The sequence below is a fragment of the Brachionichthys hirsutus genome, chromosome 13 (assembly GCF_040956055.1).
Source record: "Brachionichthys hirsutus isolate HB-005 chromosome 13, CSIRO-AGI_Bhir_v1, whole genome shotgun sequence".
Taxonomy (NCBI): domain Eukaryota; kingdom Metazoa; phylum Chordata; class Actinopteri; order Lophiiformes; family Brachionichthyidae; genus Brachionichthys; species Brachionichthys hirsutus.
Window position 1 is genome coordinate 4,183,325 of NC_090909.1, and position 18,136 is coordinate 4,201,460.

The 18,136-nt window shown below is 42.5% G+C and overlaps 1 protein-coding gene across 1 annotated transcript; it reads right to left on the bottom strand.

Moving 5' to 3' along the window:
- Positions 1 to 831: 831 nt before the first annotated feature.
- On the bottom strand, positions 832 to 17,357 carry calcr (calcitonin receptor). Its single transcript, XM_068747564.1, has 20 exons — positions 17,222 to 17,357; positions 16,845 to 16,952; positions 14,622 to 14,707; positions 14,161 to 14,314; positions 13,870 to 13,976; positions 11,981 to 11,986; positions 11,771 to 11,843; positions 11,569 to 11,679; positions 11,295 to 11,407; positions 10,932 to 11,097; positions 10,719 to 10,829; positions 10,471 to 10,583; positions 8,881 to 8,972; positions 6,482 to 6,608; positions 3,149 to 3,302; positions 2,647 to 2,707; positions 2,414 to 2,480; positions 2,082 to 2,300; positions 1,613 to 1,654; positions 832 to 1,053 (listed from the first exon to the last, which is right to left on the bottom strand). Exons 1-20 carry the CDS (start codon positions 17,355 to 17,357, stop codon positions 832 to 834), a joined length of 2,268 nt encoding a protein of 755 aa, XP_068603665.1.
- Between the last annotated feature and the right edge of the window lie 779 nt (positions 17,358 to 18,136).

Here is an 18,136-nt window from a genome sequence, read left to right on the forward strand (position 1 = left end):
CTGTGATGATCGGCACAAAAACGGCAATTGCAAAAAGACAAAGCAGTCACGAGTGCAGCGTCACAGGACACACACTTAAGACTATTGGCGAGCTTAAATATTAAAAGAATTTGAAAAATAACATCCTCTTAAAACATTTTAGCATTTGTAAATGAAACATGGTGAACACAAACACCACATGTTATATACACTATTCCAGACATGTAAGCACAGAGGCTCTTGAAATCTGGCCTCCATCATGGCACATATCATGTTTTAGAAGAGTGTGTGTGTGTGTGTGTGTCTGAGCCCTCCTTCATCCAACGAGCAGCACCATTTGGCATAGGTGAGATCAAGAAGGAGTAGTCCTTCTACTTCACCTTCAATATCATCATCAGGACACCATCAGAAACATGATTCTAATGGCTCACTTCAGAACCAGCATTACGATCATTGTCGCTTTTAGGAGCAGCTTCATCATCATTATCATCATCTCGAAACGGGAAACACAAGCACCCTCGCTGTCATCACAGCCGCCGCTATTTCTGTCTCTGAAGTGCGCTTGCACATTTTAGCAGCTCTCACACGTCCCAAAATATAGCTCTCATCTCATGCTGCAAATTCTTGACATCAAATTACTGGGAAAGCAGCAGCGACGGCGATGTAAAGTGCAACGTGAGCTTTTTTTTTTGAGTGGAATCGCTCATTCTCAGTCTCATTGAGCTCCTTGTTTCCAGACTTGATTTATTCCTGAAGAAACCGGCCACTGAGAGGTGGCGGTAAAACTGGATCCCTTTTCCTTTCTTGCGCTTCATCTTCTCCCACTGCTATGCTCGGTATCCTCACCGTGGCTCATGCGTACGTGTCTCCTGTCTTTAGAGCCACCAGTTCAGAGTCGTCCGAGTGTCGCCTGTTCAAATGTTCACTGTTACAGTCGTGGTGGTACATGAAGGCGGGCACCTCCGTGATGGAGGTGGCTGTGTAGGACGTGGAGCGCATGGAACAATGGTCCTTCCTTCTCTGACCCCACTGGGTTTTATACTGCATCCACTGCCTCTTTAGAGCTGCCTGCACCTGGGCCACACAGAAACACAGGTTTTAGGATCACGTCGTTCTTAATTCAAACGGCGTCTTGGTGAAGAGACTGAAATCTTCATTGGTGTGACCAGAATTGCTGCCGCGTAATGCGGGCTTTAACACTTTTAAAACCCGCACCATGAAGTTATTGTCAGAACACTTACATTTTTGGGAAATAAGGTCTTAATGGAATCTTCTGACAAATTTGTCCAAGAAAACAAAACAAAAAACATACATTTTTATATAAGTGCTCTAATTTATGTAATTTTTACATAATTCTTTTTCATGGAAAATGCAGATGCATGTGTTGGCTTGTATCTATTAGCTTTTTTGAAGTAGAAGTCTCAAAATCCAGAAAAGATATTCTAAAATACGCTAATCTGTCCTGAGAGCTACTTCCACCTTCTAAACAGCAAGTCTTGGCAAAAAAAACAACCAACCAAGATAAGTGCATAATTGTTGAAATGCATTTAGCTTTGTTGTTGTGTAATGCTGGCGCTTCACAGGGAAGCCAAATGGACCTGCTGATATGCTTAAATACAAACATCGAGCTTACCTCGCCGTTGAAGAAGCAGAATATTGTTGCCACGAGTAATCCCTTAAAAAGCAAAATAAATAAACATTAATTCACTCGCCGAAAGATATGAAATATAAGGGCGTCTGTGGCGCAGCGATGTAATCCCTAGCTGGTGAGTCAATGGAATGCATACCTGGAAATTTTACAAGCAGTCTGCCTCGCATGAGCGCCTGCCTGAAGTCTATAAAGGAGCTAATGGAGTGCCTAACTGCTGAATTACACCAATCAATCAATTACAAGGCAGAAAACAAGGTTTTAGTTTGTGGAAACATTTAGCAGCTAAGCTGAGGGAACTTGATGAGTACCGACAGCTGAGCAGGAATACATGATCAATTCGGATTAAGATGCCTTGACTGCACTAAACACATGCATTTTTTTTTCATCCTACCAGATGCTATAATGGAAATTCTGCTTAACGCGGCGCCTTGCTGTCAGCCCCGGTGCTTACCTGGTAATGTATGAGTATGTGCATAATATACTCGTAGACCTCGCCGGCCAGCCGGTTCTCTGGCCTCCAGGGGAAAATGACAAACTGAATCCCGAGCAGGGGCACCAGGATCAGGGTGGCTCTCACTGCCTTCATGTACATGTTGGACTCTGCCCGGTGCGTGTCTCTCAGCTTTGTCACCAACACTCTTATAATATTTAGTAAGAAGAAGAGGTTCACCTGCAGAAAGTATTGGAAAAAAACCCATTACAGCCATAATAATTCCCCCTACCACCAATCTTTTCCTATTTCTTTTTAATGTTACGCTCAAACGGAGGATGCAGTTGACTTACAAGAAGCGCTGCCACTATAGGACCGTGGACCGCGTAGAGCAGATGTGTTTCCACACTCATCCAACAGCTACAGAGGGAAAAGCACAGTCAGAGCTGCCTGCAGCCCAAAATACACATGAACGCACCCGTGCAAAAACATGCATGCACATGGACCGGCACGCTCCCTTCAAACAGATGAGCACATGTGTAAACATCTCCTGTTTATTTGCAGAAGTTTCTAGAACATTACTCACTTGTCATCAAAATACTTTTTCCTTGCCACGGCGTGGATGGATGCTGGAACCAGAGGGAAGCCTTGGGAAGGAAAGCGATGGACACCACATGAGGTCCTGACTGGAGTTACCGTTCGCTCACTAGCTTGGTCAGTCGTTTGTTGGTCTTGACCTCCTCGTGAAATGAATATTGTTCAACCATGTATTTAGAGAGGCCAAAAGAAAGTCGATCAGTTTGCGCAAAGATTCTCATCATAATTTTATTGTTACGACCACACAGGCAAAACCTCAGCTTAGTTCATGTAGCACTTCAGCCCTGTTTGACCTTGGGTCTGTGTAGAAGGCCGCACAGAAGGCCCAATAAACCTGTCAGCGAGTCCGGGTTCACATGCTTGCACAAGGATCAGGCGGATACATGCAGAAGGTTCTGCTCAGTGGGTCTCCGTACTGAGACTGGGAATGTAAAAGCTGATCGATAAACACACGCAAACAAACAGTGTTTTAATCCTGTGGCTGAACTCACCCCAGCCGAGGAGGTAGTACCAATGCAGATGTTGCTCCTCAGCGAACACAGCCACCACAATGAGCGTGTGCAGATAGATGCCTTCACAGAGCATCCAGAAGTAATTACAGCCCAGCATGTACATGTGGAAGAAGTGCAGCACCTTACAGCCGACCTGCACAGAGAAATTGAAAATAAAAATGTACTAACCACTTTTAATTTAAACGCTCCTGATAATCATCTCAGCAGGACAGAAAAAAACACAGTTCTGTTTGCTGGGCCAAAGCTCATTAGTCAGGTTTACAATCCACAGACAGGAAGGGTGGCTATTCATTTACCCCCTCTGGAGGTGTGCTGGGATGATTATTCTTTGTGTGCGGTGATGCATTTGATTATGTTTGTCCCACTTTGCCCATAAAAAAAAATAAAAGTAAAAAAACTAAACAAGTGCAGACTTGCCTTATTTATTGCATCCTGTCTTTTTAACTGGGCAATTGTCAAGATTTATTGGAGGTATTCAAAATTATTATTGTGTAAACCGCAGTCTACTAATGCTATATTTACTATAATGCTAATGAATGTGGCAGGAAGTAATGTGCTAAGTGTCGCTCACTGGTGTCCATAACCCTAACCCAGGGGTCCCCAAACTACGGCCCACGGGCCGGATCCGGCCCATTTCCACATGTGGCCTGGCCCCCTGAACAATACCAGAGACCCAAAATAGAATTTACTTATTTTCCTTCCCATACAACATGAGTAGCCTCCCTTTTATTTGGGACAATTTTAATGATGGTCACATACGGCCAGAAAGTTAATGTTCCGGTGCTCTGTAATATCAACTTATGACATAGTAATTACTTTGTAATAACAGGGCAAGTTTCCTCACCTCCACGGTGGCATGGTTGGCAGCACTGTCGAGGGGGGCAAAATGGCCCTGGTATCGAATCCCACTACGGGAATGAGATGGAGCAGGGGCAACAGGGTAGGCCCAGGGCACGCCTGAGCGGAGTGGAGTGGACCAGTGGTCCAGTTCACTCCGCCCAGGCAAGGCCCTGGGCCTACCCTGCCGCCCCCGCTCCACCCCCACTCCCACAGCTGGATGCGAACCCAGTTCCTCTGGCAGTAGACCGGTAACCCTACCGACTACGCCACCGTATAGGTGAGGAAACCTGAGGTATTACTAAGGTCGTACCTGTCAAATAATAAGTTGATATCTCAGACCACAGCGTGTTGTTGTGTTGTTGTGTTGTGCTTTTTCCTTTTGTGTTATGTGGAGTGGGCGTGTCTCCGACCAGGTGACGTCGTACTGGATTCAAAACCAGTGCCTCTGGTCTAAAGTCAACAATGCTACTGTCTATGTATCCTAATGTCTGGAAGGGTAACCTCTAGGTGGTGTAGTGGGTAGTGCACTTGACTCCCTGCCAGAAGATCCTGGGTTCGAAACCAAGGCGTGCAGCATTTGGGTCTTTTACAATAATTTGAGGTTTGTTGTTTGGTCCTCTGCAGCTGTATTGGATCAGCTGATTGATCCAGTCGTTCTTCTCCTCTGCACTTCGTGATAATGCTGGAGAGAGACTGAGTTTGGGTGTGAGAGGCATTGCGTGTGTGACACTCGATTCATGTCACTGTGTGTAGTTGTGATGGTGAGATGATGCCTAAACTACAGCCTGCCTCCACATTCGGCCCCTAAATGTTTAGGCACCCCTGCCATCATCACACTTTTCCTGTACAAACTGACCCCGGCCCTCCATCAGAGAAGGGAAAAGTGATGTGGCCCTCACAGGAAAAGGTTTGGGGACCCCTGCCCTAACCGTTCGGTCCCCCTGCTAAAAAGGCCCACTTTCCCTTATAAATAGAACATTTATTTTACAAACATTAATTATTTATTTTTTTTAGACCAATTTGTGTGTGTAGTAAATTGTTTTGCTGTGACAGAAATGCCATATCGAAATCTTACAATCTCCCTTGCAGCGGGGATCTTGGTCCCAATAACTCGTCCTGAGTGAATAAACCTCATCTACTTAATTAAATTATTTCTTATTCTGAAAACCAGTACAAAAATATTTTACCTTCAAAAAGAACATAAATGGAAGAAACCTTTTTCGTGATATTTTTGACGTGCATTGTCCAGAGCAGCATGCATGTGGCTGCGCTGTAATTCAGAGACGCTGTCGTTAGCTGTATTCTCAGGCGTGCACATCGTTTCTAATCTCTCATCCAAAGGTCATCTGTAAAGCTTCTCATCTTTCCAGATGAGAAGCAGACTAATTTCAGCATTCAGACAGGTCACGTGTCATTTACGCACTTTTTCACAATCGCTTTGCACCGAAGCTCACAGAGGTAGGGTAAAGTTACACACGGTGCTCTGGTTTGCACATCATCCCGCACTAGATCATTAGCTGTTTCTCATATTTTTAGATTCCTCTCTGCTTTGACATAAGCCCCGGGGATTCACTCCCCCGCATCTCTGCCGGGATAGATCAGACTTTGTATCTTTGAGAAAATACGTAGAGCTTGTTTTCTCTGTGCATTCACAGAAAAGAAAAATGACTCAGTCCACCATTCCTAAATCACCAGCGCAGACAGCAGACTCCTAAGCCTCACTCTAGCAGCTGTAAACATCAAAATGCTTCCAAATGGACACACTCGAATCCCAACCAATCATCCTGGAAGTGCTGGGCTGTGGTGACCGATCTTGTTTTGACTAGTTGCCTCAAGTTTGTACGACTTGACAGCTCCACGTCTCTAAGTAAGAGCTAAGGTAAACTTTTTTTGACGAATGGCGGGGAAGAGAGGTTTAAAAGAGAGCCAATGCACTAAACACATTGACGATGATGGCTGTCACTCCCTGCTGCTTCTTGGATGCTCCAGATGGAATGTTCATAAAGCTGGGAGTCGGGATCGACCAGAACAATCTGGAAAATCCATGAAAAGCGGCAACAGCGGGACTCAGAGTCAAACTCGAACCCGAACCGGGCTGAGGATGCGACTGTCGCCTGGATTTTTTAGTTTGTCGGGGCAGGCGCTAGCAGGCTATGGCTAACGGGACTGTATGCAGTGTGAGCCAATTTCTGTAATCCTGCTAATCTAGGACACACGTCATCTGACGTTCTTTTTAACATTTAAAGTCGCTATTATGACTTTATGTTGTGTAAAGCAGACTTCTGAATTCCCCGTAGAACGGTCTCCAACTAAAGTCAAAATGTCATGGAAAAAAGTAAATCAAATAATACTGAAAAAAAAAACTTTATGATGTATCGTGAATCCAGCATAACTGCTCAATCCCTCTACCAGACCACGCTCCATTAGGTTTCAGCTCATGAAAGTGGTTTTTTGGGGGTTAAGCTTACTCACCGGGTTTCTGCCGACCACTTTGGGATTGTTACCCACGGCGACGAGATAGATGATGGTGAGGGCTGAATTGAGCACGTAGGAGCAGAAGAGGTTTTTGTGCAGGGTGATCCTTTGGCAGCTCAGACTCCTAAGTTTAGAGAGATGCCATGATTAAACTTGTAACATGATTTCGAAATCTCTTCTCATGTGAAAAAACACAACGAGGACAAAATAATAAGACAAGAAAAAGTACGAAGAAAGAGAAGCCATCATTCTCAGGTTGATCGTTGGGGTTGTAGCAACAGTGTGCAACAATCGCACGTCATGTTTTGTGGTTTGTAAAGAAAGGCTCTATTAGCTGGATCGCTAGAAGCCCTGTTAAATAATGCATCATGGGACCCTAAGGGTGTTTCCTCATTATCTCAGCTTAACAGTGTAATGAAATGTTTAACAGGCAAAGAGAAAATAACTATTAAAATCAAACTGGTGACGAGTTATTCATATCCAGTGTTTTTATTGTTGGTAATGCTTTAATGATGTTGTAATTTCAGGGCAATCAAATGGATTGTTTTAAGCTTAATGCAACAAAATCGCCCTTTCTAATAATTCCTTCTCGACGCCGCAGCAGTTCAAAAGTTCTGTCCTTTATGACTCGTCCATCTCTCAAGTTTACTTAGTTATTTTTAAACTAATTTATCAAATGATTCACTCTATAACGGTAACTACGACTTCACATCCCTTTTTTTATGCAGTTTCCTCCATCAGAAGAAAACAATCTCACACAGTCAAGACATAAAAGGAAATGTAGAAGCTGCTGAATGCTTGCGTACAAGGCTTTTGATCTAAAAGGCGATGTCGAAACACAGACTCAATCCTCATGGCAACAGTTGTTCACACACCCGTTCAACCACCTCAATTTTTCCAAGGCATTTCTGGGATATTTTTAACTGGGAATCCTGACAGTGTTGACGTCTAGTTGTAAATATCGGAGTGGTGCAGCTGTATACAGTCACATTCCACTGCGCGCTTCACATCTGGATCTTATAATGCAGCGTTAAGCCTCCAACATTTGAAGTCTCTTGTCCATAAATATTACAGAACATTTTTTCTATTCTGATAACTTTGCTGCTTTCCTGAGATCTTTGTTGGTTTGTTAGATTTTGACCTTGATGTAATGCGAACGCCTCGCTGAGTTTCTCTGTTTATGAGTCTCTGAGTCTAACCGGGCTGCGCTGTTCTACGATAATGCGGCTGCGAAATTTATGAGCGTGTATGAAACTCTTACGAGAGCTGTTCTGGATAAGAGCTGCGTTCAGGAGGTCAACACCCTTCATCACATCAAACCTTACACTCAAAGCGTTCGAGGAAAAACAAGGTTGAAGAAACCAAAACATCTTTTCCGCATCAATAATGTTGCTGAAATGATTTTCTTCCTTGACGATGAGCAGAGTAGACATCTGTACAGTTTTTTAAAGTGTTGTCAGGCCTTATTATATTTAAATCTACCACACAATCATATGACGCTATACATCCATACCCGTTATCCATTGACCCCTCATCTAACAGCGGCCTCTCAATTAAATGCACAAATGTTCCCTCTGGGATTACGCGCTGGGATGAACAACTTTTAATGAGCAATGCAACCCAGGTGCACACATTTTTAATGAGAGCCGAGCACCGGCACATCCTAAGGAAGTCACAGCTCTCCGGTTTGGAATCCTAAATATCCATGAAATCATTCCGCAGCACAGGAAAACCAAGTTGGCATGAAATTAGCAACAGTTAGCGACAGAACTCGGGCGCCAGCGTGAAAACAATGACAATCTATCTGATTACTGGCATTTTACTCTGCGTAACTGTTAGAGGTTTTTATTACATGCTCTATTAAATCCCCAAACAGTGCTGGATGAGGTTACGGGATGACTCTTGTTTGCTTGTCTTCACGAACAGCTGGCCTTGAACGGCTGGATTTTGATCAAGTTTTATGTCATAGTGGATCCTGGTCCAAGGACCTACTGATGATAAACACATGAGTCCTAATATGAGGAGAAGGATTCCAGAGTCTAACATCTGGGCGTGAAGCAGCAACATCCCCAGAATGTGTTCTATGCCCTGGATGCACTGCTGATCTCCTCAGGGCGCTAGGAAATGCAACGTAGCGGGAATTGTTACAGGATTTAGTTTCGACATAGTCTGGAAACATTTTCCCGATTGGACATGTTTTGGCGTGTGTGGCGTTGGATGACATCTGCACTCTCTGGTAGCGCTGAAGTTGTACTGCAGCATTATTACTTCGACTCAATGTGCATGACGAGTGAGGAAATGACTGGAGTGGAACAAAGGCATTATCCTATTATTTTAAAATTAGTCGTTAAAATCGTTAAAATAATGAAAATCAAATGCTGTTAAATTCTCATTACCTGAAATAGAAGAAGATCGCCAGAGAGATGAGCAGGGAGGCTATGGATAAAGCATGACCCACAATCGCCATGTAAAAGAGGATGTATGCTGACTGTAAGAAGCACAGACAAACAGAACATCCGCCGTAGTTTTTATACTCAATTCATTTGTATTTATAAAAGAAGAAACGACGTCTTGAGAAATGGTCAGATGTGGTCTGCTTTGGCAAAGCTGATGGAAAAAATATTAGTACGTCAAGATAAAAATTAGAATATTCAATTTGCATTTACAAATGTAAACCTGGAAGAATGATTAAAAACTCAGAAGTACTTTTATGATTGCAGATATTTATTATGTAAAAACAATAGAAATGGGAAAAATATTACTAAAATTAAATAGAATGTTGTTTGTAAATAGGAATAATGAAACAGGTCAAAAATGAAACTGTGTATAAATTAACACATAAACAATGTTGTTGTTGGCAGTAGTAAAATAAGATAATGTGTTTTTTTTTATCAAGACATCGGCAGAATTGTAACTCGATCTTGGGAAAGATAAAAGTTGGCTCATCATATGATGATGTCATACTGTTGGAATATCTCTGGCTTCTTTTAAGATTGCATATTTAAAAGCTGAACTTGACATCAGCCACATAATTTACTTGGATTTATTTAGCTCTATAGCTCTCTGGGGTCTTCCTGTCGAGGGTGTTTGTTTTGGGAGGACAAGTCAACGAAGAACAGGTTTCCATGGAAACAGACAGAGTGACTGATTCTAATCGATCAGTGCCATTCTTCCCGGTTTGTCCAGACAGCTGTTCCAACATTCCAATATGTGCAGAAGTTCTGTTTTCAAGAAGTCTCGATTTGCATTTATCTCACTCTAGATGAGACACCAAACGAGTTCTTTTTTAAATTCCATTGGTAAAAAAAATGTAAAAATTGGCACTGCTTTTAAAAATAAGAATGCTTGCCAGAGGAAAGTCATTAACTTCAAGCAAGCAAAATTTACAACTTGGAAAATTGTCCTAAAAGCACTTAAGGTTTGGAAGGCGAAAGCTGGTCATGTGCGAGATTTATAATCTCATAATCCACAAATTACGGTTGTCAACATGTAGAGTGAAATATATAGGGTGCACAAAACATGCATTTTTATCAAGTGTACTGTTATAAGGACATTTCCCAACAGGCACATTTATGACATCGCAGCACAAAGTTTATTGTTCAAATAAAACTGAAGGGTGCATGTTAGCGCAGGATATTTATTTGGGTGGGTTTTAATGTAACGTCTGCGCGTGTGGAGCCGATGTCCCCCCGCTGACATCATGGTGGGTTTATGTTCGCGGTGTCCCGGTTTCCATGAGGGATGTGCTGCTAGCTGTCAGCAGGCTGGGACTGTGGGTGATAAGATTGTTGGTGATTTGAAATCAACATGAGGCTTTTTGCTTTATAAAGTCATATGACCTGACTTGGAATCGGTTGATGGATTTTCTACAACAAGGTTTGTTTGAACAGTTATTTTTAATTTTTTTAATCCCTTTGCTCTACATCAACCTGCTACCTGGAGCAGCAGATGCAATAGAATAGAGCCTTGAATCTTTAATGGCTTACCTTCAGCTTTGCTTCTGTGTTTTCATTGCAGAGCGTGTAGTTGGACCAAGTCCTGTTGGTGTCCGGGTGGCGAAACCACTGCCCGTCCTCCCCGCAGTACTTGGTAGCCTTTTCTGAAACCAGCCATTGATATAGCTTCTCCATATCCACACATTTGCATCCATATATCTAGTCAGCCTCTGTGAATAATTCATCCTCAGTGCAATGAATATTCCAGAGTTCAACACTCACGAGGCTTTTCTGCTCACCTGTGGGGTCAAAGTCTGCAAAATAATTGGGGCAGTTTTGGGAGGTGTACGTTCCCGCCGGAGTGTCATCCCAGCACAGCCAGCCATCCCAGTTGCGACTGCAGTGCAGACCTGCAACACCAACAAAGCGGCGGCCGGCGCCCGGCGCCCGGCGTCAGCGAGGGGGGAAAAGCACAGAGCCGCCATTAGACTCTTGTCAGGTTACGCCGCTACCTGTTTTGTTGTGAGGTGGGTCTCGATTCATTTTCTCAAAGCACTTGTACTGGCTGTCGAGGATTTTCTTCCTCACAATTTCCTGCTGCACCGGGTTAACCATGGGGCTCACTGTGGCCTCGTCAGCGGGCTCGACGCCAGCGTCCGCCGAGAGCTGGGCGGCTGCCTGCGTTTTCATCACATCACAAAACACACACACAACGCAGAAATGTTTTCATCCTTGAGTTTCTGCTTGGATTCAAATAAAATAGGGATTTCACCTGAGATTGTTTCCTAAAGAGGCCTTAGCCATGTGTTTTCCGAAACCTTTCCATGAAGAGAAAACCCAGATTCCAAACTGTGCATGTGTTGCTTCAACATTACCATTAACTTCTCCTTGGTGTTGACGGAACAGAGCGTGTAGTTGGCCCATGTTTTGCCGCTCTCTGGATGGTGAAACCACTGCCCGTCTTCTCCGCAGTACTTGGATGCTTTTTCTGACAGTAACAGGTGAGCCCCTTATTAAGTGTAATGTATTCAGCGTTTTCCATTGAATAAATCTGAGCAGCTGTGCAGCCTTAGCCCATTAGATCTAGTAAATAATTCATTCTCAATGCATAATGAGGATCAGAAGAAGCTTTAACAGAACTCTTCTCACCTGTTGGGTGGAAATTGTAAAAATAATCAGGGCAGTTCTGAAAGGCGTAAGTCCCTGCTGGAGTTTCATCCCAGCACAGCCAGCCGTCCCAGTAACGGTTGCAGTGCTGAGCTGTGGCCAAAGATTCACCATTAAAAACAAATGTTCATATGCTGCTCAAAGAATCAAATCAGTTAGAGTTTCAGAAAAATAAATAAATTACCTGACTTGTCAAAAAAGGGATCTTGATATATTCTCAGGAGGCAGTTGTATTCATTCTCAAGCATTTTCTTCTTCTGTGAAATAAAACACAAACTGATGATTGAGGGTCGACAAGGATTAACAAATGAACCTTAAAAAAATAAAAAATAAAAGCACGAGCACATGGAGTCCATATAGAATAGCACATTACTTTTAAAGGACTGAGCTTTACCCTCAGCTTCACCTCCTCGGGGGAGACTGCACAGCTTGTGTAGTTGGACCAAGGTCGGTGGGTGTGTGGATGGCGAAACCACTGACCATCCTCTCCGCAGAACCTTGTTGCCTTTTCTGAAAGAGCCATGATTCATATCAGAAATGCAATTATCGCTCCTTCTCAAACTCTCCCCAGTCTTTATTAGATAACATCTTTACACCCGGCTCGAATTCATCTATTCGATGTCACCTCTGAAAATAAAATATCCTTCAGCTCACTGGACATTATTACTGTCCACCCCCAAAAAACAAAAAAATATTTGACTCAGTCTCCGGATTTGTTCCTGCCATTATCAGTTCCTTCCTTGAGCTGGTCAGGTTATTATTTTAAATCTTATCCAGTTCAAACCTTTCGTCCAATGATTAAACGAAACTTCCTGAGTTCCTTGGAAAAATACTGTATGACTAGACATGGCCAAAGGAAGTTAATAAAAAGACTATTTTTGTGCTGTTGCTTTCTGATTATTTTTAATCCTATATATTTTCTCATTTCTCTGGTGGAATAAATCGAGGCTCCCTTGTTGGCCTTTTACTATTCTCCATTTATATGACACAAATCTTTTCCAGGTGAACTACAAGTGAGATCATACAGAGATCTGTTTGTAATTCTTTGGCTACAGCCAAAAACCAAAATTACCTAGAATCTTTGCTCCGGGACTAAGAGGAAAATCAGGAATGCCTGTTCTCATTCCTGTTCTAAATCCCTCTCAAAAACAGACATTTAATTTTTTGTGATTCTCAACTTGCTTGCTTTTTAAGTATCAAGGACATATATTTTTTCCTGTTGGTTTCATGTCTTTTTAAAGCACTTTATGACTTTTGGTTTGAAATTCCCGTCCAAATAGAAAGTCTGATATCATTTGATTGCAGTAAATAGAGGATTTAACTCGAGTCTCTCCTTTTCCAACTGGCAAACCTTTGCTCCAAAACGACTTGCACCCTGTTTCCATTTGACTAATCAGCTCAGAAATCTCATTACTAAAATGAAACCGTGGGCCACTCCAAGATGCACAAGCAATCAAAAAATGTAATTCATTGCACATGAAAAAAAGATTGACTCTCTCAAAACCTTTCTGCTAGATGCAGATAAATAGTCTTGCCACTCACCTGTGGGATCAAAGTCGATAAAATATTCGGGGCACTTCTGGGAGGCATAGGTTGCTGCTGGGGTATCGTCCCAGCACAGCCAGCCATCCCAGCCACGGCTGCAGTGCAGGCCTGTAATAGCGGCAGTAAAATAACATTTCTTCAGTTTATCAAATGTGAAAATTCATCACAAAGATCTCCGTAGAATGATATACCTGATTTGCTGTAGGGTGGATCTTGTCTCATTTTCTCCAAGCACTTCTTTTCACTCTCGAGGTTAAATTCTGCAGCGCTGCCTCCTTCTGCTTTAACTGTTGCCTGTGTGGGGAGCTCTTCCTTTGCATCTGTTTGAATGACCTTCTGGAAAAAAATACATCTACAATCTGCTCTGTGGAGAAATTTTTAGATGTCTTTTTTGTCTTTTTTTACACACAATCTCATCCACAATCCATCTTTTTTTTTCCTGCTTTCAGGCCCTGGGATCGTCAACTGAGCGATCTATCAACTCCCATCAGCCGGTCCCATCTATCCGATAGCCTGACGACACGCCTTCCATTGTCAGGCTATCATCTTGTTGCAGTCTTTTTAGATAAAACGATCTTTTCTTGTCGTTCTTTCATGTGGTTTCCTCATCTATCTGTTTTGACAGGCTGGATTTTCATTCATGAGACATCCTGAACTTGCAGGGAGACCCAGCAGCAATGGTAATACCCCCAAAGAGACTGTGTGAGAGAATATTTCACCGACAGTAATCTATATTACCATCTTCTCAGGGGCGACTGCACAGAGTGTGTAGTTGGTCCACATCTGGTTGCTCTCTGGATGATGGAACCACTGCCCATCCTCTCCACAGTACTTGGTTGCCTTTCCTGGAAAGATCCATTATCCACGTGAGGGGTGAAAACCTTTTTCTAAAATGAATCCACCCTCCTGCTTACTGGACATCAGCTCAATGATAATCAGGAGACAAGATCGGTTACAAAACACAATCCTGTCTCACCACAAGACGCCCTTCGGCTAAACCTATGACCTTGTCAGAGTCTCTCCGCTCACCTTGGGGGTCGAAGTCGATAAAATATTCGGGGCAGTTTTGGGAGGCATAGATTCCTGCTGGGGTATCGTCCCAGCACAGCCAGCCGTCCCAGTTACGACTGCAGAACAGACCTGTAACAAAAACGAATCCATAAAGTAGTCGCCGGACCTCTTCCTTTACACAACATGAAACACGATTCTGTGCACAGTTACATTTTCCTGTCAATAATATTGTAAGTACAAATAGTATAAGCACCTGGTTTATTATAAGGTGGGTCAAGCTTCATTTTCTCTGAACATTTCTCTTCTTTCACATGGATAACGCTCCCATTTTTTGTGTCGCCCCTTTTTATCATGGTGATAGACTCTTTCACTGCGTCCCTTAAAAAATGGAGGACTTGGCTCTGAGAAAGAAAATACAAATAACTATACAGAGCAGCTGAAGCCATGACAGCATTCCATTACCAGCAGGGATGCGGTACCTCTGATTGAGGCTTTGAAGCTGGTTGACAGGAAGACCCAGTCTGGACCCAGTTACCCAGTTTGTCACAATATTTGGTCACTTTTTCTATAAAGAAAAAAAACAAAAATATCAGTTGTAATCCTGAAAGCTTCATACAATATTTGCAGACACATTATTACTTCTGCTGTTGCGGAAGACCTGAGAGGGGAAGAAGGGATTAAAATCTGTTGATCTTCTTATTGTCTCATAATGTGTTTTGTCTCCTGTGTTTATGACTCGCTAATGATGGTCTCCGCCTCCTGACATACGCATTCGAATGGGCAAACAGCAGGATATTAGAGCAGATTAAAATACATCTGGAGTATGAAGAAAGATATTTCATTCATTTCACATAATAGGGACGGTGATACAGAGCCAAATTAAAACTCAGCCGGACAAAATGAAGATTCACTCAGTCAAAAGACAGCCAAAACTGAGAAAAAGAAAACTCCTCTGACAGATCTCACTTTTTAACCCTGAAAATTCCAGGTCGCCCCCCTCTCCTGTTCCCTGAGGAACCTAGTGCTAATTAGCATTAGCCATACAGCCTCTTTAGCAGCCCAGTGGCATTGGGCGACTTCTGCTTGAGATGGCCAAATGTGACACCCTGGTAAAGAAGCTGGGCTCGACCACAATGCAGAGTTAAGTATTAAAAATAGAATAAAAAGTCTTGCATCACCAGGTTGTTAATAATTTGCATGTCAGGGCTTCATTATGTTTAATGATCATGTCTAGTAGAGAATTATTAGTACCTTATATTAGCTGGTTCTGTCTCTGGGTTTTAGATGTACTGTGTCGGAGTCATCCAAGCGCATAAATCAGACGCTGAATTTTCGCATTAGGGAACGACTGCAATTAATTTTACTTGAGATGCATAATCAACCATTATTGAAAGTAGAAAAGTTCCTCTTTGAAGAAATGTTCTGGCAAATTCTCAAATGTAAAGCTTTAAAACTCCGTCAAGCCTCACATGAGCATTTCAAATACGAAGCCATGAGGGACTTCTAACGTCACAGGCTTTTGAGAAGATCCCTTACGAGCTGTAGAAAAATAGCTCCTCCCTCTTTTCAGTCGTATTTCTCTCCCATCCATCTCTATGATCTCAACTTCTCCGCTTCTTTTTTCACCAATAGTACAGACATGACTCAACCTTATATCCACCATGAGCTAATGTGCTAATAACAATGTTAGTATGATAGTACACTTAGATAATACCCATAAGATGACGTTGTAGGTATAATGTTCACCAAATCCACAATTTAGAATTAGTTTATTAAATGCTCGACATGTATCGGTGGTGAGAAGGATGGGAATATCGTTCCTTTTGGAGGTATTTGACATAAGCCAGATATTTTGGATAATTAAATGTTGATAAAAGTGCTGGCAGAAAATACAAAGCTTATTCTCTCTATGGGGAATGAGGCTAAAAACAACCTTTTCACATCATGAAATAGTCCATTAAATAACTGTCGATAATGATCACTTTATATTAAATCTGCTGAGAAGATTTTATCAAATCTAATTATACTATGCTCATTGGTGAGAGACACTGTCGTCATAAGATCCGGCCTATTTATAGCAAATTGGCGTACATGCAGTATAATGCAGTTTATATTTGGTGGAAAAGGGCTCAGCTGTTCCTGGAAGCACAAGAATATGGGTCGAAACAAGATTTATGATCGGGGAACTAATCCCTCCTGAATAAATGGGCATTAAAACTTGGATAAACGAGGGGAATTAACATTTTTAATGTCCTTGTTGCATACCTGCACGGCATGCGTCGGATGTTACGGTTCATCTGGAAGTCACCAAGCTGATGAATGAACCAATGATTGTGAAGGAAGTAGCAACAGCTGATGCCAGTCAGCTTGTGCCGACACAGCCTCACTGCCCCCCCATTGCATATCATATCTCCAGCTCAATGCGAGGCCTTTCATTCCATTTTAATATAATACCATAATAATATTCTACTGATACTGGATGTTTCTGCAGTCTTTGCATAATGAGTTGATGCGAGCTCAAGACTCTAACTGGCTTGATAATGAACCTTTTTTTTCTTTGTCTCATTAAAAAAAAAAAGTTTCCTGGGCATCTGTATAATCAACCTCACGACCTTTGACCTCCATCAAGCACTGATGATTGGATCGTCGTCCGTGTTACCTCCCGACCCCCTGAGTTCGGTTATTTTGCCAGTTTTTCTTACCAGTTGGGTCCAGGTCAGGATGATCTGGACAGTTTTGTGTTACAGACGTCCCAGCTGGCATCTCATCCCAACACAGCAAGCCATCCCAAGTACTTTCACAGAACGCGCCTCAAGAGAGAAGAGGGGAAAAACAGTGTAATGACTCTTTTGAGTCAGGGTCGTTAGCTGCTCATAGTTTAAGTGTACTGTTATGCACCCTACTCCAAAAGCCCTCTGAAGTCAGCTGCACTTATCCCATTGCTTCTAACACTAATATTACTTTGAGTAGGAACAACAAGACTGTTCTGACCCCCATTGTTACAACATCATTACACCGTTCCTTCCCTTCCAGGGATAACAATAGACTTAGAATCCTTAGGATAAGTCAGGCTTCTCACCGCTCCAGTCTTTGCTGGACAGGTCAAGACATTTGTGTTGGCTCACCGCCTGTCTGTCTGTCATGCTCTGACCAGGACTGGGCGATGGATCGGAGACCGTCTCTGTGCCTGTAATCACCCTATGCTGTGGAGACATCGCGCCACCAAAGACACGAGTTTTGATAAAATGTGAAGGAGTTTAGGAAGAAAGTTCAGTGAGCTACTCTTCCTTAATGCTTAAATGAAAACATGCACACTTACTAAAATCAAAATTAAGATGGAAGAACAGCATTTATGAAGCACATCCTTGTCCAAATAAATCATATTTCTGTTTTTACTGCACCTACTTTGAGGTAGCTTTAAAAAAAATAAAGTAACCTTTATGACGAGATGATTTGGATAATGCTGCTCACTGAAGGAAAGACATCGTATAAAAAATACCCCAGCCTGTCAGAGTCCAAGGTTCATGCCCTTTCATTTTCAGAACACTTTTCTAAGACTGGTATTAGCAGATCGTCTCCTCATGTCTTATCACAGTCGAGATACAGCTCTCCTCCCTTTCTCTCTTTGTGGAGGGAAAAGGAATTCTTATCAGACAAAATTATAATTCTTACCTGTCTGATAAAAACTTGTAAAAGGTTTAAAAAAAAAAGTGACAGTTGTAAGAATGTTGATGTCCCATGTAGCAGTTTAGCAGCCGTACATATGATGTCACTCCAAACACTGAAGCAAATGACGTCATACATACGACCACCAAGCCACCACCAGTGTCAAAAGATGAGCTGGACAAGAAAAAAGAAGAAGTAGATCTTCATGTCAAAGCCTCTCCTCTATTAAAATTCATCCATGTTCAACACGAGAATTCAAAAAAGAAAAAAGAGGAGTGTTGAGTCACCGGGGATATGGCAGGGACATTCCCCAGGGCCTTGTTGCCAA